Here is a 17,952-nt window from a genome sequence, read left to right as displayed (position 1 = left end):
TGAGATTGATTGATTTAGCCAAGATTGAACCTAGAACTTCTCCTGGTCCATATGGTTCAGAACAAAAGAAATGGAATAATTTTAAGAGGAGGTGATATATTTAGTTTGATAGAAATTTTAATTAAGTTGTGCCATGTTAATTCCAAATTTTAGCTGCATGTATGTTCATTTCAAACTTGTACTTTTAAAGTATTCTTCCTTTCAGTCTATCTCTATTTTATTGCATAAAGTGTTGCCTCCCAGCAGAAGTATTCATCGTGGTAATATTAAATGTTTAAATTGTAATATATATTTCTGACTTCCATTTTACTGGCAGATTTGGATTATAGATGAAAATAAGTGGAGACCTGGCAGAGTGGAACACAGCGTGGGGTGGCCTCTGGATAGACATTCATATGGTGGGTCATTCCTATATCACTTAAATGAGGGGGAACCGTTAGTGGCTTTGGGCTTTGTGGTAAGTATATTAAATACTGCTACACTTTTATAATTGTAGTTGTCAGTTGTATGGCGGTTTACTTACTGGGTAAGCTGAACAAAAGTTTAAATTAAACTAGGCTTAATTTCTTCTAATGGTTTTCCTACCCTATATTTTCTCAGTAAAATTGGCTAATTGTGGGACAGTTCTGCAAGTAAGTGTAAGCATCATATAATAGGTCGTGTCTAACTTGATTTAATTTTTTGAGCAGGTAACAAGGAGGGTCAATGAGGGTAACGCATTTGATGTAGATTTTAGCAAGGTTTTTGACAAGGTCCCACGTGGCAGACTGGTCAAAAAAGTAAAAACCCATGGGATCCAAGGGAAAGTGGCTAGTTGGATCCAAAATTGGCTCAGTGGCAGGAAGCAAAGGGTAATGGTTGACTGGTGTTTTTGTGACTGAAAGGCTGTTTCCAGTGGGGTCCCGCAAGGCTCAGTACTAGGTCCCTTGCATTTTGTGGTATATATTAATGATTTGGACTTGAATATGGGGAACTTGATCAAGAAGTTTGCAGATGATACAAAAATTGGCCGTGTGATTGATAGTGAGGAGGAAAGCTGTAGACTGCAGGAAGATATCAATGGACTGGTCAGGCAGACGGAAAGGTGGCAAATGGAATTCAATCTGGAGAAGTGAGAGGTAATCCCTTTGGGGATGGCAAACAAGGCAAGGAAGTACACAATAAATGGGCGGATACTGAGAGGTGTAGAGGAACAAAGGGACCTTGGAGTGCATGTCCTCAGATCCCTGAAGGTAGCAGGACAGGTAGATAAGGTGGTTTAAAAAGGCATACGGGATACTTTTCTTTATTAGCCGGAGCATAGAATATAAGAGCAGGGAGGTTATGCTAGAACTGTATAAAACATTGGTTAGGCCACAGCTTAAGGACTGCATACAGTTCTGGTCACCACATTACAGGAAAGATGTGATTGCACTAGAGAGGGTACAGAGGAGATTTACGAGGATGTTGCCAGGGCTGGAGAATTTTAGCCATGAGAAAAGATTAGATAGGCTGGGATTGTTTTCTTTGGAACAAAGAAGGCTGAGAGGAGATTTCATTGAGGTATATAAAATTATCACTGGACTAGATAGGTCCTCCCTATCTACTCTATTTTCCTTAGCAAAGGTGGTCAGTGACTAGGGAGCATAGATTTAAAGTAATTCTTAGAAGGATTAGAGGGGAGCTGAGGAGAATTTTTTTCACCCAGAGCATTTTGGGGAGCTGGAAATCACTGCCTGAAAAGGGTGGTAGAGGCAGAAACCTTCAACTCAATTAAAAAGTACTTGGAAGTGCCATAACTACAAGGCTACGGACCTAGTCCTGGAAGATGGGATTAAGCTTTACAGCTCTTTTTCAGCCGGCACTGACACGATGGGCCGAATGGCCCCCTTCTGTGCCGTAACTTTCTATGATTCTACGAATAGGGTTCAGTCATTTATGGAGCATTTGGTTTTAATATAAAAAGAGTAGTTAATAGTGCAGAAAGTTTCTGTTTAACTTCAGCACAGCTTTCGGTCTGAAACATTTTTTCCTTCCAGTCACTCAAGAAGCTTAATTATTAAACCTGTGATGCTATAATATGCCCTTTCAAATTCCTAACTGTCTTTGGCCTTTGGCCCTCCTTTCACCACAACCTTTCTGCAGCTACCGATCTGCTCAATCACACCCTCACCTCCACCTTTGATGCCCTTGTCCCCAATAAAACCCTTACTGTCTCTCACCCTGGTCTTTCCCCCTGGTTCTGTCCCCATTTCTACTCCTTTAAGTACAAGGGACACAGACTTGAACATTCAGAATCATAGAATGGTTACAACACAGAAGGAGGCCATTCGGCACGTCGAGTCCGTGCCGGCTCTCTGCAAGAGCAATCCAGCTAGTCCCACTCCCCCGCCCTATCCCCGTAGCCCTGCAAATTTTTTCCCTTCAAGTCCTTATCCAATTCCCTTTTGAAAGTCACAATTGAATCTGCCTCCACCACCCTCTCAGGCAGTGCATTCCAGATCATAACCACTCACTGTGCAAAAAAGTTTTTTCTCATGTCATCTTTGGTTCTTTTGCCAATCGCCTTAAATCTATGACCTCTGGTTCTTGACCCTTCCGCCAATGGGAACAGTTTCTCCCTATCTACGCTGTCCAGACCCTTCATGATTTTGAATACCTCTATCAAATCACCTCTCAACCTTCTCTGCTCCAAGGAGAACAATCGCAGCTTCTCCAGTCTATCCACGTAACTAAAGTCCCTCATCCCTGGAATCATTCTAGTAAATCTCTCCTGCACCCTCTCTAAGACCATCCTAAAGTGCGGTGCCCAGAACCGGACACAATACTCCAGTTGTGGCCGAACCAGTGTTCTATAAAGGTTCATCATAACTTCCTTGCTTTTGTACTCTATGCCTCTATTTATAAAGCCCAGGACTCCATACGCTTTTTTAACCGCATCTGCAAATTTTGAAATTGTGCCCTGTACACCCAAGTCCAAGTCATTAAAATATATCAAAAAAAGCAATGGTCCTGGTACCGACCCCTGAGGAACACCACTGTATTCCTCCCTCCAGTCAGAAAAACAACCGTTCGCCACTACTTTCTCTTTCCTATTACATGACCAATTGCTGCCAAGGCCCCTTTTATTCCATGGGCTTCAATTTTGATGACATGCCTATTATGCGGCACTTTATCAAAAGCCTTTTGGAAGTCCATATTCACCACATCAACCGCATTGCCCTCATCAACCCTCTCTGTTACCTCATCAAAAAACTCTTTCAAGTTAGTTAAACACGATTTGCCTTTAACAAATACATGCTGGCTTTCCTTAATTAACCCACACTTGTCCAAGTGATTGTTAATTTTGTCCCAGATTATCGTTTCTAAAAGTTTCCCCACGACCGAGGTTAAACTGGACTGGCCTGCGGTTGCTGGGTTTATCCTTACACCCTTTATTGAACAAGGGTGTAACTATTGCAGTTCTCCAGTCCTCTGGCACCACTCCCATATCCACGGATGATTGGAAGATTATGGTCAGTACCTCCACAGTTTCCACCCTTACTTCCCTCAGCAACATAGGATGCACCCTATCCGGACCGGGTGACTTATTACTTTAAGTACAGCTAGCCTTTCTAGTACCTTCTCTTTATCAATTTTTAGCCCATCCAGTATCTCAACTACTTCTTCATTTACTGTGACTTTGGTAGCATTTTCCTCCTTGGCAAAGACAGATGCAAAGTACTCATTTAGTACCTCGGCCATGCCCTCTGCCTCCATACGTAGATCTCCTTTTTGGCCCCTAATCGGTCCCATCCCTCCTATTACCACCTGTTTACTGTTTACATGCCTATAGAAGACTTTTGGATTCCCTTTTATGTTGGCTGCCAGTCTATTCTCATACTCTTTGCCCCTCTTATTTCCTTTTTCGCATCCCCTCTGAACTTTCTATATTCAGCCTGGTTCTCACTTGTATTTATGGCAGACAACTGATTTAGTCATTCATCACCAGATCTGGCTGGACCACATAAATTATCGGGCTCGGCTCTCCTCTGCCAAAATTGCTCACTACTCCAGAATCATCCTGGAATGCAAAGATAACCCCCGGCTTCACTTCTCCACTACAAACCATCTTCTTAAACCCTTACCTCCTCCACTCTTACCTCCAACAACTTGCGAGGAGTTTATGGACTTCTTTGTCACTAAGATTGAGACCATCCGTTCAGCTGGGTCTGCCACTACACTCTCTTCCTCTTGCCTACCAAGCCAAGTTTTCCCCCTACCCTGGCCCTGAACTCTCATCTTTCTCTAGTTTCTCTCCTGTTTCCTCTCATGCCCTCTCCGACTTCATCTTGTCCATGAGACCCACCTCTTGCTTCCTCGACCCTATTCCCACCAAACTGTTGACCACCCAATTTCCCTTCCTGGCCCCTATGTTAGCTGATACTGTTAATGGTTCCTTCTCTTCGAGTACAGTCCCTCTCCACTTCAAATATGCCGTTATCAATCCCCTCTTTAAAAAACTCAGCCTTGACCCCTCGGACCTTGCAAACTACCGCCCCATCTCCAACCTCCCATTCCTCTTCAATGACTTGAATGTGTTGCCGCCTCCCAAATCCATGTCCATCTTTCCCGCAACTCCATGTTTGAACCCCTCCAATCAGGTTTCTGCCACTACACTCTTCCTCTTGCCCACCAAGCCAAGTTACCCCCCTACCCTAGCCCTGAACTCGCATCTTTCTCTAGTTTCTCTCCTGTTTCCTCTCATGCCCTCTCCGACCTCATCTTGTCCATGAGACCCACCCTCTTGCTCCCTCGACCCTATTCCCACCAAATTATTGACCACCCAATTTCCCTTCCTGGCCCCTATGTTTCCTTAATCAAAGTCACAAATCACAAGCTTTCGGAGGCTTTCTCCTTCGTCAGCTCACCTGACGAAGGAGAAAGCCTCCGAAAGCTTGTGATTTTCAAATAAAACAGTTGGACTATAACCTGGTGTTGTAAGATTCCTTACATTTGTCAACCCCAGTCCATCACCGGCATCTCCACATCAAAGTCACAAATGACATCCTATATGCAAGGAGTCGCACAACACCAGGTTATAGTCCAACAGCTTTATTTGAAATCACAAGCTTTCGGAGCTTTGCTCCTTCGTCAGGTGAGTCACCTGACGAAGGAGCAAAGCTTCGAAAGCTTGTGATTTCAAATAAAGCTGTTGGACTATAACCTGGTGTTGTGCGACTCCTTGCATTTGTCCACCCCAGTCCATCACCGGCATCTCCACATCATGACATCCTATATGACTGTGACTGTGGTGAACTACCCTTCCTCATCCTTCACAACCTGTCTGCAGTCTTTGACGTGGTTAACCACACCATCCTCCTCCAACATCTCTCCTCCATTGTCCAGCTGGGTGATACTGCCCTCGCCTGGTTCTATTCCTATCTATCCAGTCATATCCAGAGAATCTCCTGCAATGGCTTCTCTTCCTGCTCCCGCACCGTTACCTCTGGAGTCCCCCAAGCATCTATCCTTGGACCCCTCCTATTTCTCATCTACTTGCTGCACCTTGGCGCCATCATCCGAAAATATGACGTCAGGTTCCTCATGTACGCTAACGACACCCAGCTCTACCGCACCACCACCTCGCTCGACTCCTCCACTGCCTCTGATTTGTCATGCTTATTGTCCGACATCCAATATTGGACGAGCAGAAATTTCCTCCAATTATCAATTGTGAAGACCACAGCCATTGTCTTCGGTCCCCACCACAAACTCCGTTCCCTAGCCCTCTCCCTGGCCACTGTCTGAGGCTGAACCACACTGTCTGCAACCATGCCGTCATATTTGACCCTGAGTTGAGCTTCCGACCACATATCCCCTCCAACCCTAAGACCACCTACTTCCACCTTTTGTGACATTGCCTGTCTCCGCCCCTACCTCAGCTCATCTGCTGCTGAAATCCTCATCCATGCCTTTGTTACTCCTAGACGCGACTATTCCAATACTCTCCTGGCCAGCCTCCCATCTTCCACTCTCCATAAACTTGAGCTTATCCAAAACTCTGCTGCCCGTATCCTAAGTCACACCAAGTCCCGTTCACCCATCACCCCTGTGCTCGCTGACCTACATTAGCTCCCAGTCCAGCAACGCCTCCATTTTAAAATTTTTTATCCTTGTTTTCAAATCCCTCCATGGCCTCGCCCCTCCCCATCTCTAACCTCCAGCTCTACAACCTTCCGAGATCTCTGCGTTCCTCCAATTCTGGCCTCTCGTGTATCTACAATTTTTATCGCCCTACCATTGGCGGCTTTGCCTTCAGCTGCCTAGGCCCTAAGCTGTGGAATTCCCTCCCTGAACCTCTCCACCTCTCTCCTCCTTTAGGACACTCCTTAAAACCTACCTCTTTGACTAAGCTTTTGTTCACCTGTCCTAATATCTCTTTATGTGGCTTGGTGTCGAATTTTGTTTGATATCGCTCCTGTGAAGCGCCTTGGGACATTTTTACCATGTTAAAGGCGCTATATAAATGCAAGTTGTTGTTAATTACATCATTGAAATATAATGGTTTCTGAAGATAATAAAATTATAAGACAGAAAAGACTCAGCAGTCCATCTGGCCAGCACGAAAAAACAATACTCCTGAATTAAGCACTCCCTCAGATATCTATCCAATTCTGCCTTAATTTTTCAACCTTGGGCAGCCCATTCCATACAGTCACCACCCCCAGGTAAAGTAATTAAATATAAATTGTCTATCCACCTTCTCTCTTCTAAACTCTAGCCCATGTCCCCGATTCTAGAGTTTGTGGTAATATCAAACATATCATCAGAGTTCAATTCATCTATTCCCTTAGGAATAATGAATACTTGAATAAATCTTACCTGAGCCTTTTCTTCTCCAGAGTAAATAATTCTTCAACCTCCCCTGTTGGCTATGATGCCTTTAGCTAGGTATCTGTATGGTTTTCAGTTTAGTTTTCTGCAGTGCCTCTAATGCTTGGATATCCTTGCTGTCATATGGCAACCAAAAGTATATACAGTACACAAGGTATAGCAGTGCCTTGCATAGACTCCTTATCACCTCCTGGAATATATGCTCTATCTTGTTGATTATACATCCTCAGATCTAATTAGCTTGATTCAGTTAGCTTTCCTGACTGCTGAGATAACCAGCAATACTGCTAGATCCATTTCCTATGTTATATCTTGTAGCCCAGAGTCATTTAGTTCATATTCCCTTCCCTAATCTTATCGTCTTCTATTTATTCATATGAAATGTCATTTACCACGCAACATCTCATCTTCCCAACCTATCCCAATCCCTTTGAACTTGGTTCACATCTTCCCTGTTTTAACCCCTTCCAAATGTGGTGTCATCTAGAAACTTAGATAGTTTCATATCTGTCCCCCAACTCAAATCATTTATAGACACTGTAAATAACAATAACCCTTGCGGCATGCCGTTGGTGATCCTTTACCACGTCAAAGGAGGTGCCTTAATAATCATGCTGCTTTCTCTGGCTTAGACAATTTTACCTCCTAACCTATGCCCTGTATGGCACGATATCAAAAATCTAAATATATCACATTCAAAAAATTTCTTTTGTAAATGGGTCTGTCTTTTCCTCAACCAACTCTCCTCCCATAAATCCATGCTGACTTTCTTTCATGGTACCGTACCATATCTATCCAGGTGTTTTGTTACTCCCTCTTTCAGAATGTTTTATGATACTTGACCCCAAACAGATATTAGGCTGACTGGTCTATTGTTCCCTGGACCATCCCTATGCCCATTTTTAATGATTGTTGCATTAACATCTTTCCAGTTATTGGGCACTACTTCCATTGTTGATTATTAACTAAAGATTGGTATCTTGGACATGATTGATTTTGCTATCCACTTCTTTGTGTACCCTTGTATGCAGTCCATTTGGGCCTAGTGTACTGTCTTCCTAAATTTCTTAGTCTATCGGTGACTGAAATTTCTATTGATCCACTCAATACAGTACGCCTGGATTAAGAGATAAGGTCCTCTGCTTACAACCAGGAGATGTCGCTTCTAACCTCAGCAATGACATGTAACTCGAATTCCCTCTTTGGTCATTGGCATGCCTATTTTGGCTGATGCTCTGGAACCAAGCCCATTACTTCTATCTCTTTTTTTTGGCTTTTGGCCCCTTTCAGGCACTTATCTTATCACTTCCCCTGTCATGCTGCCTTTAATTTTCCCCCTTCTTGGGTACTTTGTTCCCATCCCCCCCCCCCCCAGCTCAATCGCTATCCCAACCCATCACCACTCCTCTGCCTTCCTATTCCCCTGCCGTCATTCCATACTTGAATCTTCCTTGGATAAGCCTGCAGCTACCCTTTGTGTGTGTCTCTCTCGGCATTCTTCGAAGGACCCGTATAGGCACCCGTTGCTGCCACCTTAAGAGCAGCAACCCAAACTGTTTATCCTTCTCTTATCAACCTTTGTGCCCATTGGGAACTAACCTCGTCAGCCTCCTTCCCATCCCAATCATCTCATCCACCACTACCGCCGTAGATTCTGCCAGCAGACCAACAATGATCACTCGCCATATTTCCCTCCAGAAAGTCCGTTCACTTGCAAACAAGGCCCTTGCCAACCATGACCTTATTTTGAATAATTGGATTGATATCGTGGCTTTGACTGAAACTTGACTCACATGTGGCAACATTTTGCTCCTTAGTGAAGCTTCCCTGCTTGGTTATAGTTTCCACCACCTGTTTCACACTGCAGTGGCGGTGTGGCGCTTATGACCAAATCACACCTTGGTTTCTCACCCTACTCATCTGATACTTTCTCCTCCTTCGAGCACCTCATCTTGTTCCACCCTTCTCACCTCCTTTTAAAATCCTTGTTGTCTACCACCCCTCAAGCCCCACCCCAAGATATTATCCCCTTCTTTCCTCCCTCTGAACTGAGTGACGACTCATCATCAATGATTTCAATCTCTTGCCCAGCTCCCTTTGTCCCTCTACTCCCGTCGTCTCATCACAGATAAGGCCATCTCTGACCACTTTCTTATATCCCTCACTGTTCACAGCCTCCCACCCTCTTCCAATTCCACCTCCGTCTGTGTCCATCCCTGGAAAAAGCTCTCCACCAAGTCCCACCCAACTGCCTAGCCTTTGGCACTCCATTCACCACATTTCTTCTGCAGTTATCAATTCACTCAAGCACTCCCTCACGCCCACCTTTTTAATACCCTTGTTCCCAGAAAAATCTTTTACTCTCTTCCCATCCTGGTCGATCCTCCTGGTATGGCCCCCATCTTCACCCCCTGAAGTACAAGGAGCCCAGTCTTAAGCGTGTCTGGTGCATAGCTGGCTTAACCGTCCATCACCACACCTGGCTGGACTACGTCAAGCACTATCCGCCAGCCACTACTCCAGGATCACTCCAGAACAAATATAACCCCCAGCTTCTTTTCTCCACGATCGACCCTCTCCCCTTCCCTCTCCAACCTTCCAACAAATGAGGGGCTCATGGACTTCTTTCTCACTAACGTTGAGACCACCCATTCAGCTGCCTCTGCTGCTTTCCCATTTCCCCTTGCTCACCATGCCAAACCTCCCCTGCTTTAGCCCTGAACCCACATACCTAGTTTTTTTTTCTATTTTGTCCCGTCATGCCCTCTCTGAGCTCGTCTTGTCCATGAGACCCACCTCCTGTTCCCTGACCCCCATTCCCACTAAACCACTGACCATCCAACCTCCCTTCTTGGCCCCCATGCTAGCTGACCTTGTCAATGGTTCCCTCTCCTCATGTACCAACTCCTTTCTTTCAAAACTGCTGTTATCACCTCCCTCCTCAAAATACCCACCCTCAACCCCTCCATCCTTGTAAACTACCCACCCCATCTCCAACCTCTCTTTTCTCTCCAAAGTCTTTGAGCATGTTTTTGCCTCTCAAATCCATGCCTATATTTTCATAACTCCATGTTTGAATCTCTCCAATCAGGTTTCCATCCCTGCCACAGCACTGAAACAGCCATAATTAAAATCACAAATGACATCATCTGTGACTGTGGTACACTATCCCTCCCCAACCTGTCTTCTGTCTTTGAAATGGTCCACAAACCATTTTACTGCAATGCCTTTCCGCTGTTTTCCAGCTCAGTGGGTTTGCCCTCCCTTGTTTCCGCTCTTACCTATCCAATCATAGCCATAGCATCTCTAGCAATGGTTTCTCTTCCCACCCCTGCACCATTATCTCCAGAATTCCCCAAGGATCTATCCTTTGCTCCCTCCTCTTCCTCATCTACATGCTGCCCTTTGATGACATCATCTGCATACCTGTACAATCTGATTTACCATAGTTGAAAGGATAGTGTGATTAGTTGTCGCCCAGTTTCCTGGTAGTGTGTATTTTGGAAAAAGTAGGACACGTAGAAACTGATATCAGGTTAATTATAAAATGTTACTTGAAAAAGGGGGAGACTTAGAGATCTATAAGTGTGTTCCCTTTGAACTGATCCTGTTCAGACAAAAGTGTGATTCATATTTATTCTATGGGTATATATGGTAAATTCACAGCTCTGAGAAGCATGATTTCACACAAGGAAGAACTGAGATTTATCATTTATATGTGTGAAATAATCATTTCCAGATGACCCTTGCATCATTTACTTATACTAAATAGAAAAAACAGTGCTTATTCCAAAAAGCGCATAGAATAAACAGATCTCCTCAGATAGTTAAACTTTTTTCATTGTCACCTGTAGCACTGTCAGTATGTTTGGCTGTTCCAAGGTGAGTTTTTTTTCTGATGCCTGTTTGCAATTGAATTTTTCATTTCTCAAAGATTAGGATATGTGTGTTTGTTTGCTTTGCTTTGCTCTATAGGTGGGTTTGGATTATCAAAATCCATACCTGAATCCATTTAAAGAATTCCAGAGGTGGAAGCACCATCCTTCAGTAGCACCGACCTTAGAAGGTGGAAAAAGGATTGCCTATGGAGCCCGCGCCTTAAATGAGGGTGGTTTGCAGGTATTGTACAATATACTGTGCTATTCTAATATCTGCATGTGTACAATATTAATTTACATTATGTAGATACTTTTCTGGAGAGATTGGCCTTTGTTATTGCTAGCAGTCAGCGGTTCTTAATGTGATTAGTGATACAACTGGGTAATCCTTGCCTCTCTCGCTCCAATTAAATTAAGTGACATCAACACAGAAGTGACAAAATAAAATCATAGCCAAATCTCATTATAAGCCATTATAAACTTTTTCTCAGTTCTCTTTTCTCCCCCTCCTCCCCACCATGGAAAATAGTTACAGCTCGAGATCCATTATAGTGGAGAGGGTCAAAGTAGAACTCTGAAAATAAGTATATCGAAACATCTGGGGATTATAGTATTTCCCTTTTGTAATGCTGATACATTGGGCAATGTTGGTTCTCAGTATGTTAGTAAAATTGTAGATAGAGTGGAATAAAGTCGCAAATCTGTATGAATCATGTTAATATATTTTTTAAGAAGTTAGTAACTGAAGCAATCTTGTTCCACAGTCTATACCTAGACTTTCCTTCCCCGGAGGAATACTAATTGGCTGCAGCCCAGGATTGATGAATGTCCCTAAAATTAAAGGAACACATACTGCTATGAAGAGTGGCATTTTGGCTGCAGAGAACATCTTTAAGAAACTGTTTGAAGATAACCTCCAGCCTGTGACTCAAGGTATAATAGCCTTTGATACAAATTTCCTTAAAACACCTCCTCAGATGTAAGTGGCACAATAGATTTTAGATTTTCATTCCTATTTTTAAAAAAATATTAAATAGATTTTAACTTTTCTTCTTGTTGACAACCCTTCAAGTCGTTAGTTTATTTTTGCTCAATTCATCAAAGGGTTTTTTAATTGTTTCCTTTTCCGAAATTGAAATAATTTTTCTTCTGAACTTAGGCCTTCATGTATCAGAGTATGATGTGGACTTAAGAAACTCCTGGGTTTGGAAGGAACTTTATTCTGTGAGGAATATCCGACCCTCCTGCCATGGACCATTTGGTATTTATGGTGGAATGATTTATACTGCAATATTTTACTGGCTGTTTCGAGGAATGGAGCCCTGGACACTGAAACACAAAGGTGATTTAGCAATGTGTCTAAACTTAACGTGCAGTGAGCTACAGGGGATGTTTGTGCAGAGGTAATTTGTTGAGATAAAAGGAGCAATATGGAGGTATTCTTTAATTTGGGGAAAATCTCCACACAATTTAATTTTCTATTTAACTTAATGGGCTCTTTTTCCTAAAGAAACCTCAAGCATAAACCATGGCTTTGTAAAGAAAAATATAATTTATTATATACTAGAAAATCAACAGAATTAAACAAAATCTTCAGTTCATGCATGATTTAGAATTGCTTTAACAATAACCTTCTGACTCTCCAAAATGCATACCCTTTTGGAAAACAAAGGTCTATCTTCGACTAACCCCTTAACAAAAATTTATACGCTCATGATTTTGCTCAGGCTTATCGAGGCCATCTATATACCTTGATGGACACGAGTTATGGTGTAGCACATGGTTTTCTCTTGTACTAAGGTGAGCCATTCCGGAAAGCAATCTGTAAGCCTGCATCTGATAGAAAGTAGTGAGGTAGCGCAGTGAGGAAGCACACTACCCTTACATGGTTGGGGTTTTAAGTCCTTTTAATTTTGAACCGTACCTCTGGGCAGTTGCTTGCCAACAATAAGCTTCTTCAAGTACAACCCCAGGATTAATTGACACTCCATTTGTTTCCTTTCAGTGTATCTCATGTAGCTAAGTTAAATGGATCTCCAGCCGATCTGGACTAAGTACTGCAAGTTGCTATGGTGATCTGTTCTTCTCTCTGCGGTCTTTAACAAGGTGTAATTTAACAATTCTTTTTGTTTCAGCCTGACCATGTGTGCAGGAAGTGCCTCCAGTCGCTCGAGCTCAGGCTCAGCTTCTGAGCTTGAGGAGTGGCTGGAATCGCTGCAGGGCATACGGGGAGCTGAGAATTTCCTGGATCGTACATTCCAGGAGGTGGTCACCCCACAGCCACAGAGAGCTCAGGCCAATAAGCGGGTGGCCATCCGGCAAGGTAGAAAGAGGCAGACGGTGCAGGAATCTTCTGGAAGTGTGTCGCTCACTAACCAGTTTTCAGTATTGAATACCGATGAGGGTGATGACACCTCAAAGGAGTGCAGTACGGAGCGTGGCACCATGGGGCAAAGGACTGCTCGGGGGCACAGCGAAATGTAGGAATACAGTGGTTATAGGGGATTCAGTAGTCGGGGAACAGACAGGCGTTTCTGCAACCGCCGACGTGAGTCCCGCATGGTGTGTTGCCTCGCTGATGCAAGGATAAAGGACATCACTGAGAGGGTGCAGAACATTTTGAGGGGGGGAAGGGGCACAGCCAGAAGTCGTAGTCTATGTGGGAATCAATGACGTAGGGAGGAAAAGGGTTGAGGTCCTGCAGTCAGAGTTTCAGGAGCTAGGGAGGAAGTTAAAAAGCAGGACCACAAAGGTGGTAATCTCTGGATTACTCCCAGTGCCATGTGCTAGTGAGTATAGGAATAGTAGGAAAAGACAGGTTAATGCACGGCTGGAGAAATGATGCAGTAGGGAGGGCTTAAAATTCCTGGGACATTGGGACCAATTCTAGGGCAGGAGGGATCTGTTCAAGATGGATTAGTTTGCACCTCAACAGAGCTGGAACCAATATCCTCGCGGGGAGGTTAACAAGTGCTGTGGGCACCAGGTTGAAACATTAGAGACAAATAGCAATAGTGTAAAGAATAGTTCAGAAATAGGAGGGATCAGATAGGGAGCAAATACAAGGCAGTCCAATAAGAGTTTGGAGTGCATGCGTGAAAATGCACATAGCATGGTAAATAAGGTTGGTGAGCTGCAGGCATATGTTACCTAAGAACATAAGAAATAGGAGCAGGAGTAGGCCAATCGGCCCCTCGAGCCTGCTGCGCCATTCAATAAGATCATGGCTGATCTGATCCTAACCTCAAATCTAAAGAACACAAGAAGTAGGAACAGGACCCAGCCACTCAGCCCCTGGGCCCGCTCCGCCACCCACAGGGCCTTGACCGATCCGAACTCAGCTTCATGTCCAATTTCCTGCCCGCTCCCCGTAACCCCTAATTCCCTCTACTTCAAGGAAACTGTCTATTTCTGTTTTAAATTTATTTAATGATGTAGCTTCCACAGCTTCCTGGGGCAGCAAATTCCACAGACCTACTACCCTCTGAGTGAAGAAGTTTCTCCTCATCTCAGTTTTGAAAGAGCAGCCCCTTATTCTAAGATTATGCCCCCTAGTTCTAGTTTCACCCATCCTTGGGAACATCCTTACCGCATCCACCCGATCAAGCCCCTTCACAATCTTATATGTTTCAATAAGATCGCCTCTCATTCTTCTGAACTCCAATGAGTAGAGTCCCAATCTACTCAACCTCTCCTCGTATGTCCACCCCCTCATCCCCGGGATTAGCCGAGTGAACCTTCTTTGTACTGCCTTGAGAGCAAGTATGTCTTTTCTTAAGTGTGGACACCAAAACTGTATGCAGTATTCCAGGTGCGGTCTCACCAATACCTTATATAACTGCAGCAATACCTCCCTGTTTTTATATTCTATCCCCTTAGCAATAAAAGCCAACATTCCGTTGGCCTTCTTGATCACCTGCTGCACCTGCATACTAACTTTTTGATTTTCTTGCACTAGGACCCCCAGATCCCTTTGTACTGCAGTACTTTCCAGTTTCTCGCCATTAAGATAATAACTTGTTCTCTGATTTTTCCTGCCAAAGTGCATGACCTCACATTTTCCAATATTGTATTGCACCTGCCAAATCTCCGCCCACTCACCCAGCCTGTCAATATCCCCTTGTAGGTTTTTTATGTCCTCCTCACTCTCTACTTTCCCTCCCATCTTTGTATCATCTGCAAACTTTGATATGTTACACTTGGTCCCCTCCTCCAAATCGTTAATATAGATTGTAAAGAGTTGGGGACCCAGCACCGACCCCTGCGGAACACCACTGGCTACTGGTTGCCAGTCCGAGAATGAACCATTTATCCCAACTCTCTGCTTCCTGTTAGATAACCAATCCTCCACCCATGCCAGAATATTACCCCCAATCCAGTGATTCTTTATCTTGAGCAATAATCTTTTATGTGGCACCTTGTCGAATGCCTTCTGGAAGTCTAAATACACTACGTCCACTGGTTCCCCTTTATCCACCCTGTATGTTATGTCCTCAAAGAACTCAAGCAAATTTGTCAGACATGACTTCCCCTTCATAAAGCCATGCTGACTTTGTCCTATTAAATTATGTTTATCTAAATGTTCCGTTACTGTCTCCTTAATAATAGACTCCAAAATTTTACCCACCACAGATGTTAGGCTAACTGGTCTATAATTTCCAGCCTTCTGCCGACTACCCTTTTTAAATAAGGGTGTTACATTAGCAGTTTTCCAATCTGCCGGGATCTTTGCTGAGTCCAGAGAATTTTGGAAAATTATTACCAAAGCATCCACAATCCCTACTGCCACTTCCCTCAAGACCCTAGGATGTAAGCCATCAGGTCCAGGGGATTTATCCGCCTTGAGTCCCATTATTTTACTGAGTACCAATTCCTTAGTGATTTTAATCGTATTTAGCTCCTCCACCCCTTGAGCCCCCTGTTTGTCCAGTGTTGGGATATTCTTAGTGTCCTCTGCCGTAAAGACTGAAACAAAATATTTGTTCAGCATTTTTGCCATCTCCATGTTTCCCACCATTAATTTCCCGGTCTCATCCTCTAAGGGACCTACGTTTGCCTTAGCCACCCTTTTTCTTTTTATATAACTGTAGAAACTCTTGCTATCTGTTTTTATATTTTTTGCTAATTTATTTTCATAATCTATCTTCCCTTTCTTAATCAATCCTTTAGTTACTTTTTGCTGTCTTTTGAAGACTTCCCAATCTTCTATCCTCCCACTAAGTTTGGCTACCTTATATGTCCTTGTTTTTAGTCGGATACTATCCTTCATTTCTTTACTTAGCCACGGATGGCTGTCATTTCTTTTACACCCTTTTTTCCTCAGTGGAATATATATTTTTTGAAAGTTGTAAAATAACTCCTTAAATGAACACCGCTGCTCATGTACCGTCTTACCCTTTAATCTATTTTCCCAGTCCACTTTAATCAATTCCGCTCTCATACCATCATAGTCTCCTTTATTCAAGCTCAATACGCTTGTTTGAGAACCAACCTTCTCACCTTCTAATTGGATATGGAATGTAACCATGTTATGGTCACTCATTCCAAGGGGATCCTTAACTAGGACATTATTAATTAATCCTGGCTCATTACACAGGACCAGGTCCAAGGTTGCTTGCCCCCTTGTAGGATCAGTTACATACTGCTCAAGAAATCTATCCCTAATACACTCAATAAATTCTTCCTCAAGGCTGCCCTGCCCAATTTGATTTGTCCAGTTAATATGATAGTTAAAATCCCCCATAATTATAGCTGTTCCCTTATTACATGCCCCGATTATTTCCTGATTAATACTTCTTCCAGCAGAGTTGCAACTATTAGGAGGTCTATATACTACGCCCACTAGTGTTTTTTTCCCCTTATTATTCCTTATCTCTACCCAAACTGTTTCATTATCCTGATCCTTTGTCCCAATATCATTTCTCTGTATTACACTGATTCCTTCCTTTATTAACATAACCACCCCACCTCCCCTTCCTTCCTGCCTGTCCTTCCTGATTGTTAAATATCCTGACATATTTAATTCCCAGTCGTTGTCACCCTACAGCCATGTTTCTGTAATGGCCACAAGATCATACCCAAACGTAGTTATTTGTGCCGTTAACTCGTCCATTTTGTTACGAATGCTACATGCATTCAGATAAAGAACTTTCAAATATGTTTTGTGACACTTAGTTCCTGTTTTTCCCTTTTTTAACACTTTACCTTTTACTCCATACCTTTTGTCCCTTCCTGACACGCTTCCTGCTCAGGTTCCCAACCCCCTGCCACTTTAGTTTAAACCCTCCCCAACAGCACTAGCAAACACTTCCCCCTAGGACAGCGGTCCTGGCCCTGCCCAGGTACAGACCGCCCGGTTTGTACTGGTCCCACCTCCCCCAGAACCGGTTCCAATGCCCCAGGAATTTGAATCCCTCCTCCTTGCACTACTCCTCTAGCCACGTATTCATTTGAAATATCCTTCTTCTATTTCTACTCTGACTAGCACGTGGCACTGGTAGCAATCCTGAGATTACTACCTTTTGAGGTCCTATTTTTTAATTTACCTCCTAACTCCCTATATTCTGCTTTTAGGACCTCATCCCCTTTTTTACCTATATCGTTGGTGCCTATGTGCACCACGACAGCTGGCTGTTCGCCCTCCCCCTCCAAAATGTTCTGTAGCCACTCCGAGACGTCCTTGATCCTTGCACCAGGGAGGCAACACACCATCCTGGAGCTGCAGAAATGCCTATCTATTCCCCTTACAATTGAGTCCCCTATCACTATAGCTCTTCCACTCTTTTTCCTCCCAGCCTGTGCAGCAGAGCCATCCATGGTGCCAGGAAGTTGGCTGTTGCTGCCTTCCCCTGATAAGTCATCCCCCCAACAGTATCCAAAGTGGTATATCTGTTTGAGAGGGGGATGGCCACAGAGGGCCCCTGCACTACCTGCCTGCACCTCTTCCTCTGCCTGGTGGTCACCCATTCACTTCCTGCCTGTACACCCTTTACCTGCAGTGTGACCAACTCGCTAAACGCGCCATCCACGAGGTTCTCAGCATTGCGAATGCACCAGTATGTATCCATCCGCAGCTCCAGTGCCGCGTTGCGGTCTGTCAGTTGCTGCAGCTGGATACACTTCCCGCACACATGGTCGCCAGGGATCGTCACAGAAAGTGTCCCTGATTTCCCACATAGAGCAGGAGGAGCATGCCACGGGGCCGAGCTGTCCTGCCATG

The 17,952-nt window shown here is 43.9% G+C and overlaps 1 protein-coding gene across 2 annotated transcripts in view; it reads left to right on the top strand.

Annotated features, from left to right (window-relative positions):
* Positions 1–17,952, top strand: part of etfdh (electron transfer flavoprotein dehydrogenase) — a 51,179-nt gene that overhangs the window by 21,386 nt on the left and 11,841 nt on the right. For both annotated transcript variants that reach the window (XM_067992680.1, XM_067992672.1), the window contains 4 exons: positions 317–457; positions 10,831–10,974; positions 11,498–11,666; positions 11,893–12,075. In XM_067992680.1, coding sequence (XP_067848781.1) covers positions 317–457; positions 10,831–10,974; positions 11,498–11,666; positions 11,893–12,075 — 637 coding nt within the window. The remainder of the gene's footprint in view (positions 1–316; positions 458–10,830; positions 10,975–11,497; positions 11,667–11,892; positions 12,076–17,952) is intronic.

The sequence above is a fragment of the Heptranchias perlo genome, chromosome 1 (assembly GCF_035084215.1).
Source record: "Heptranchias perlo isolate sHepPer1 chromosome 1, sHepPer1.hap1, whole genome shotgun sequence".
Taxonomy (NCBI): Eukaryota; Metazoa; Chordata; class Chondrichthyes; order Hexanchiformes; family Hexanchidae; genus Heptranchias; species Heptranchias perlo.
Note: the sequence above shows the minus strand (reverse complement) of the source record. Positions and strands in the feature narration are given on the sequence as shown.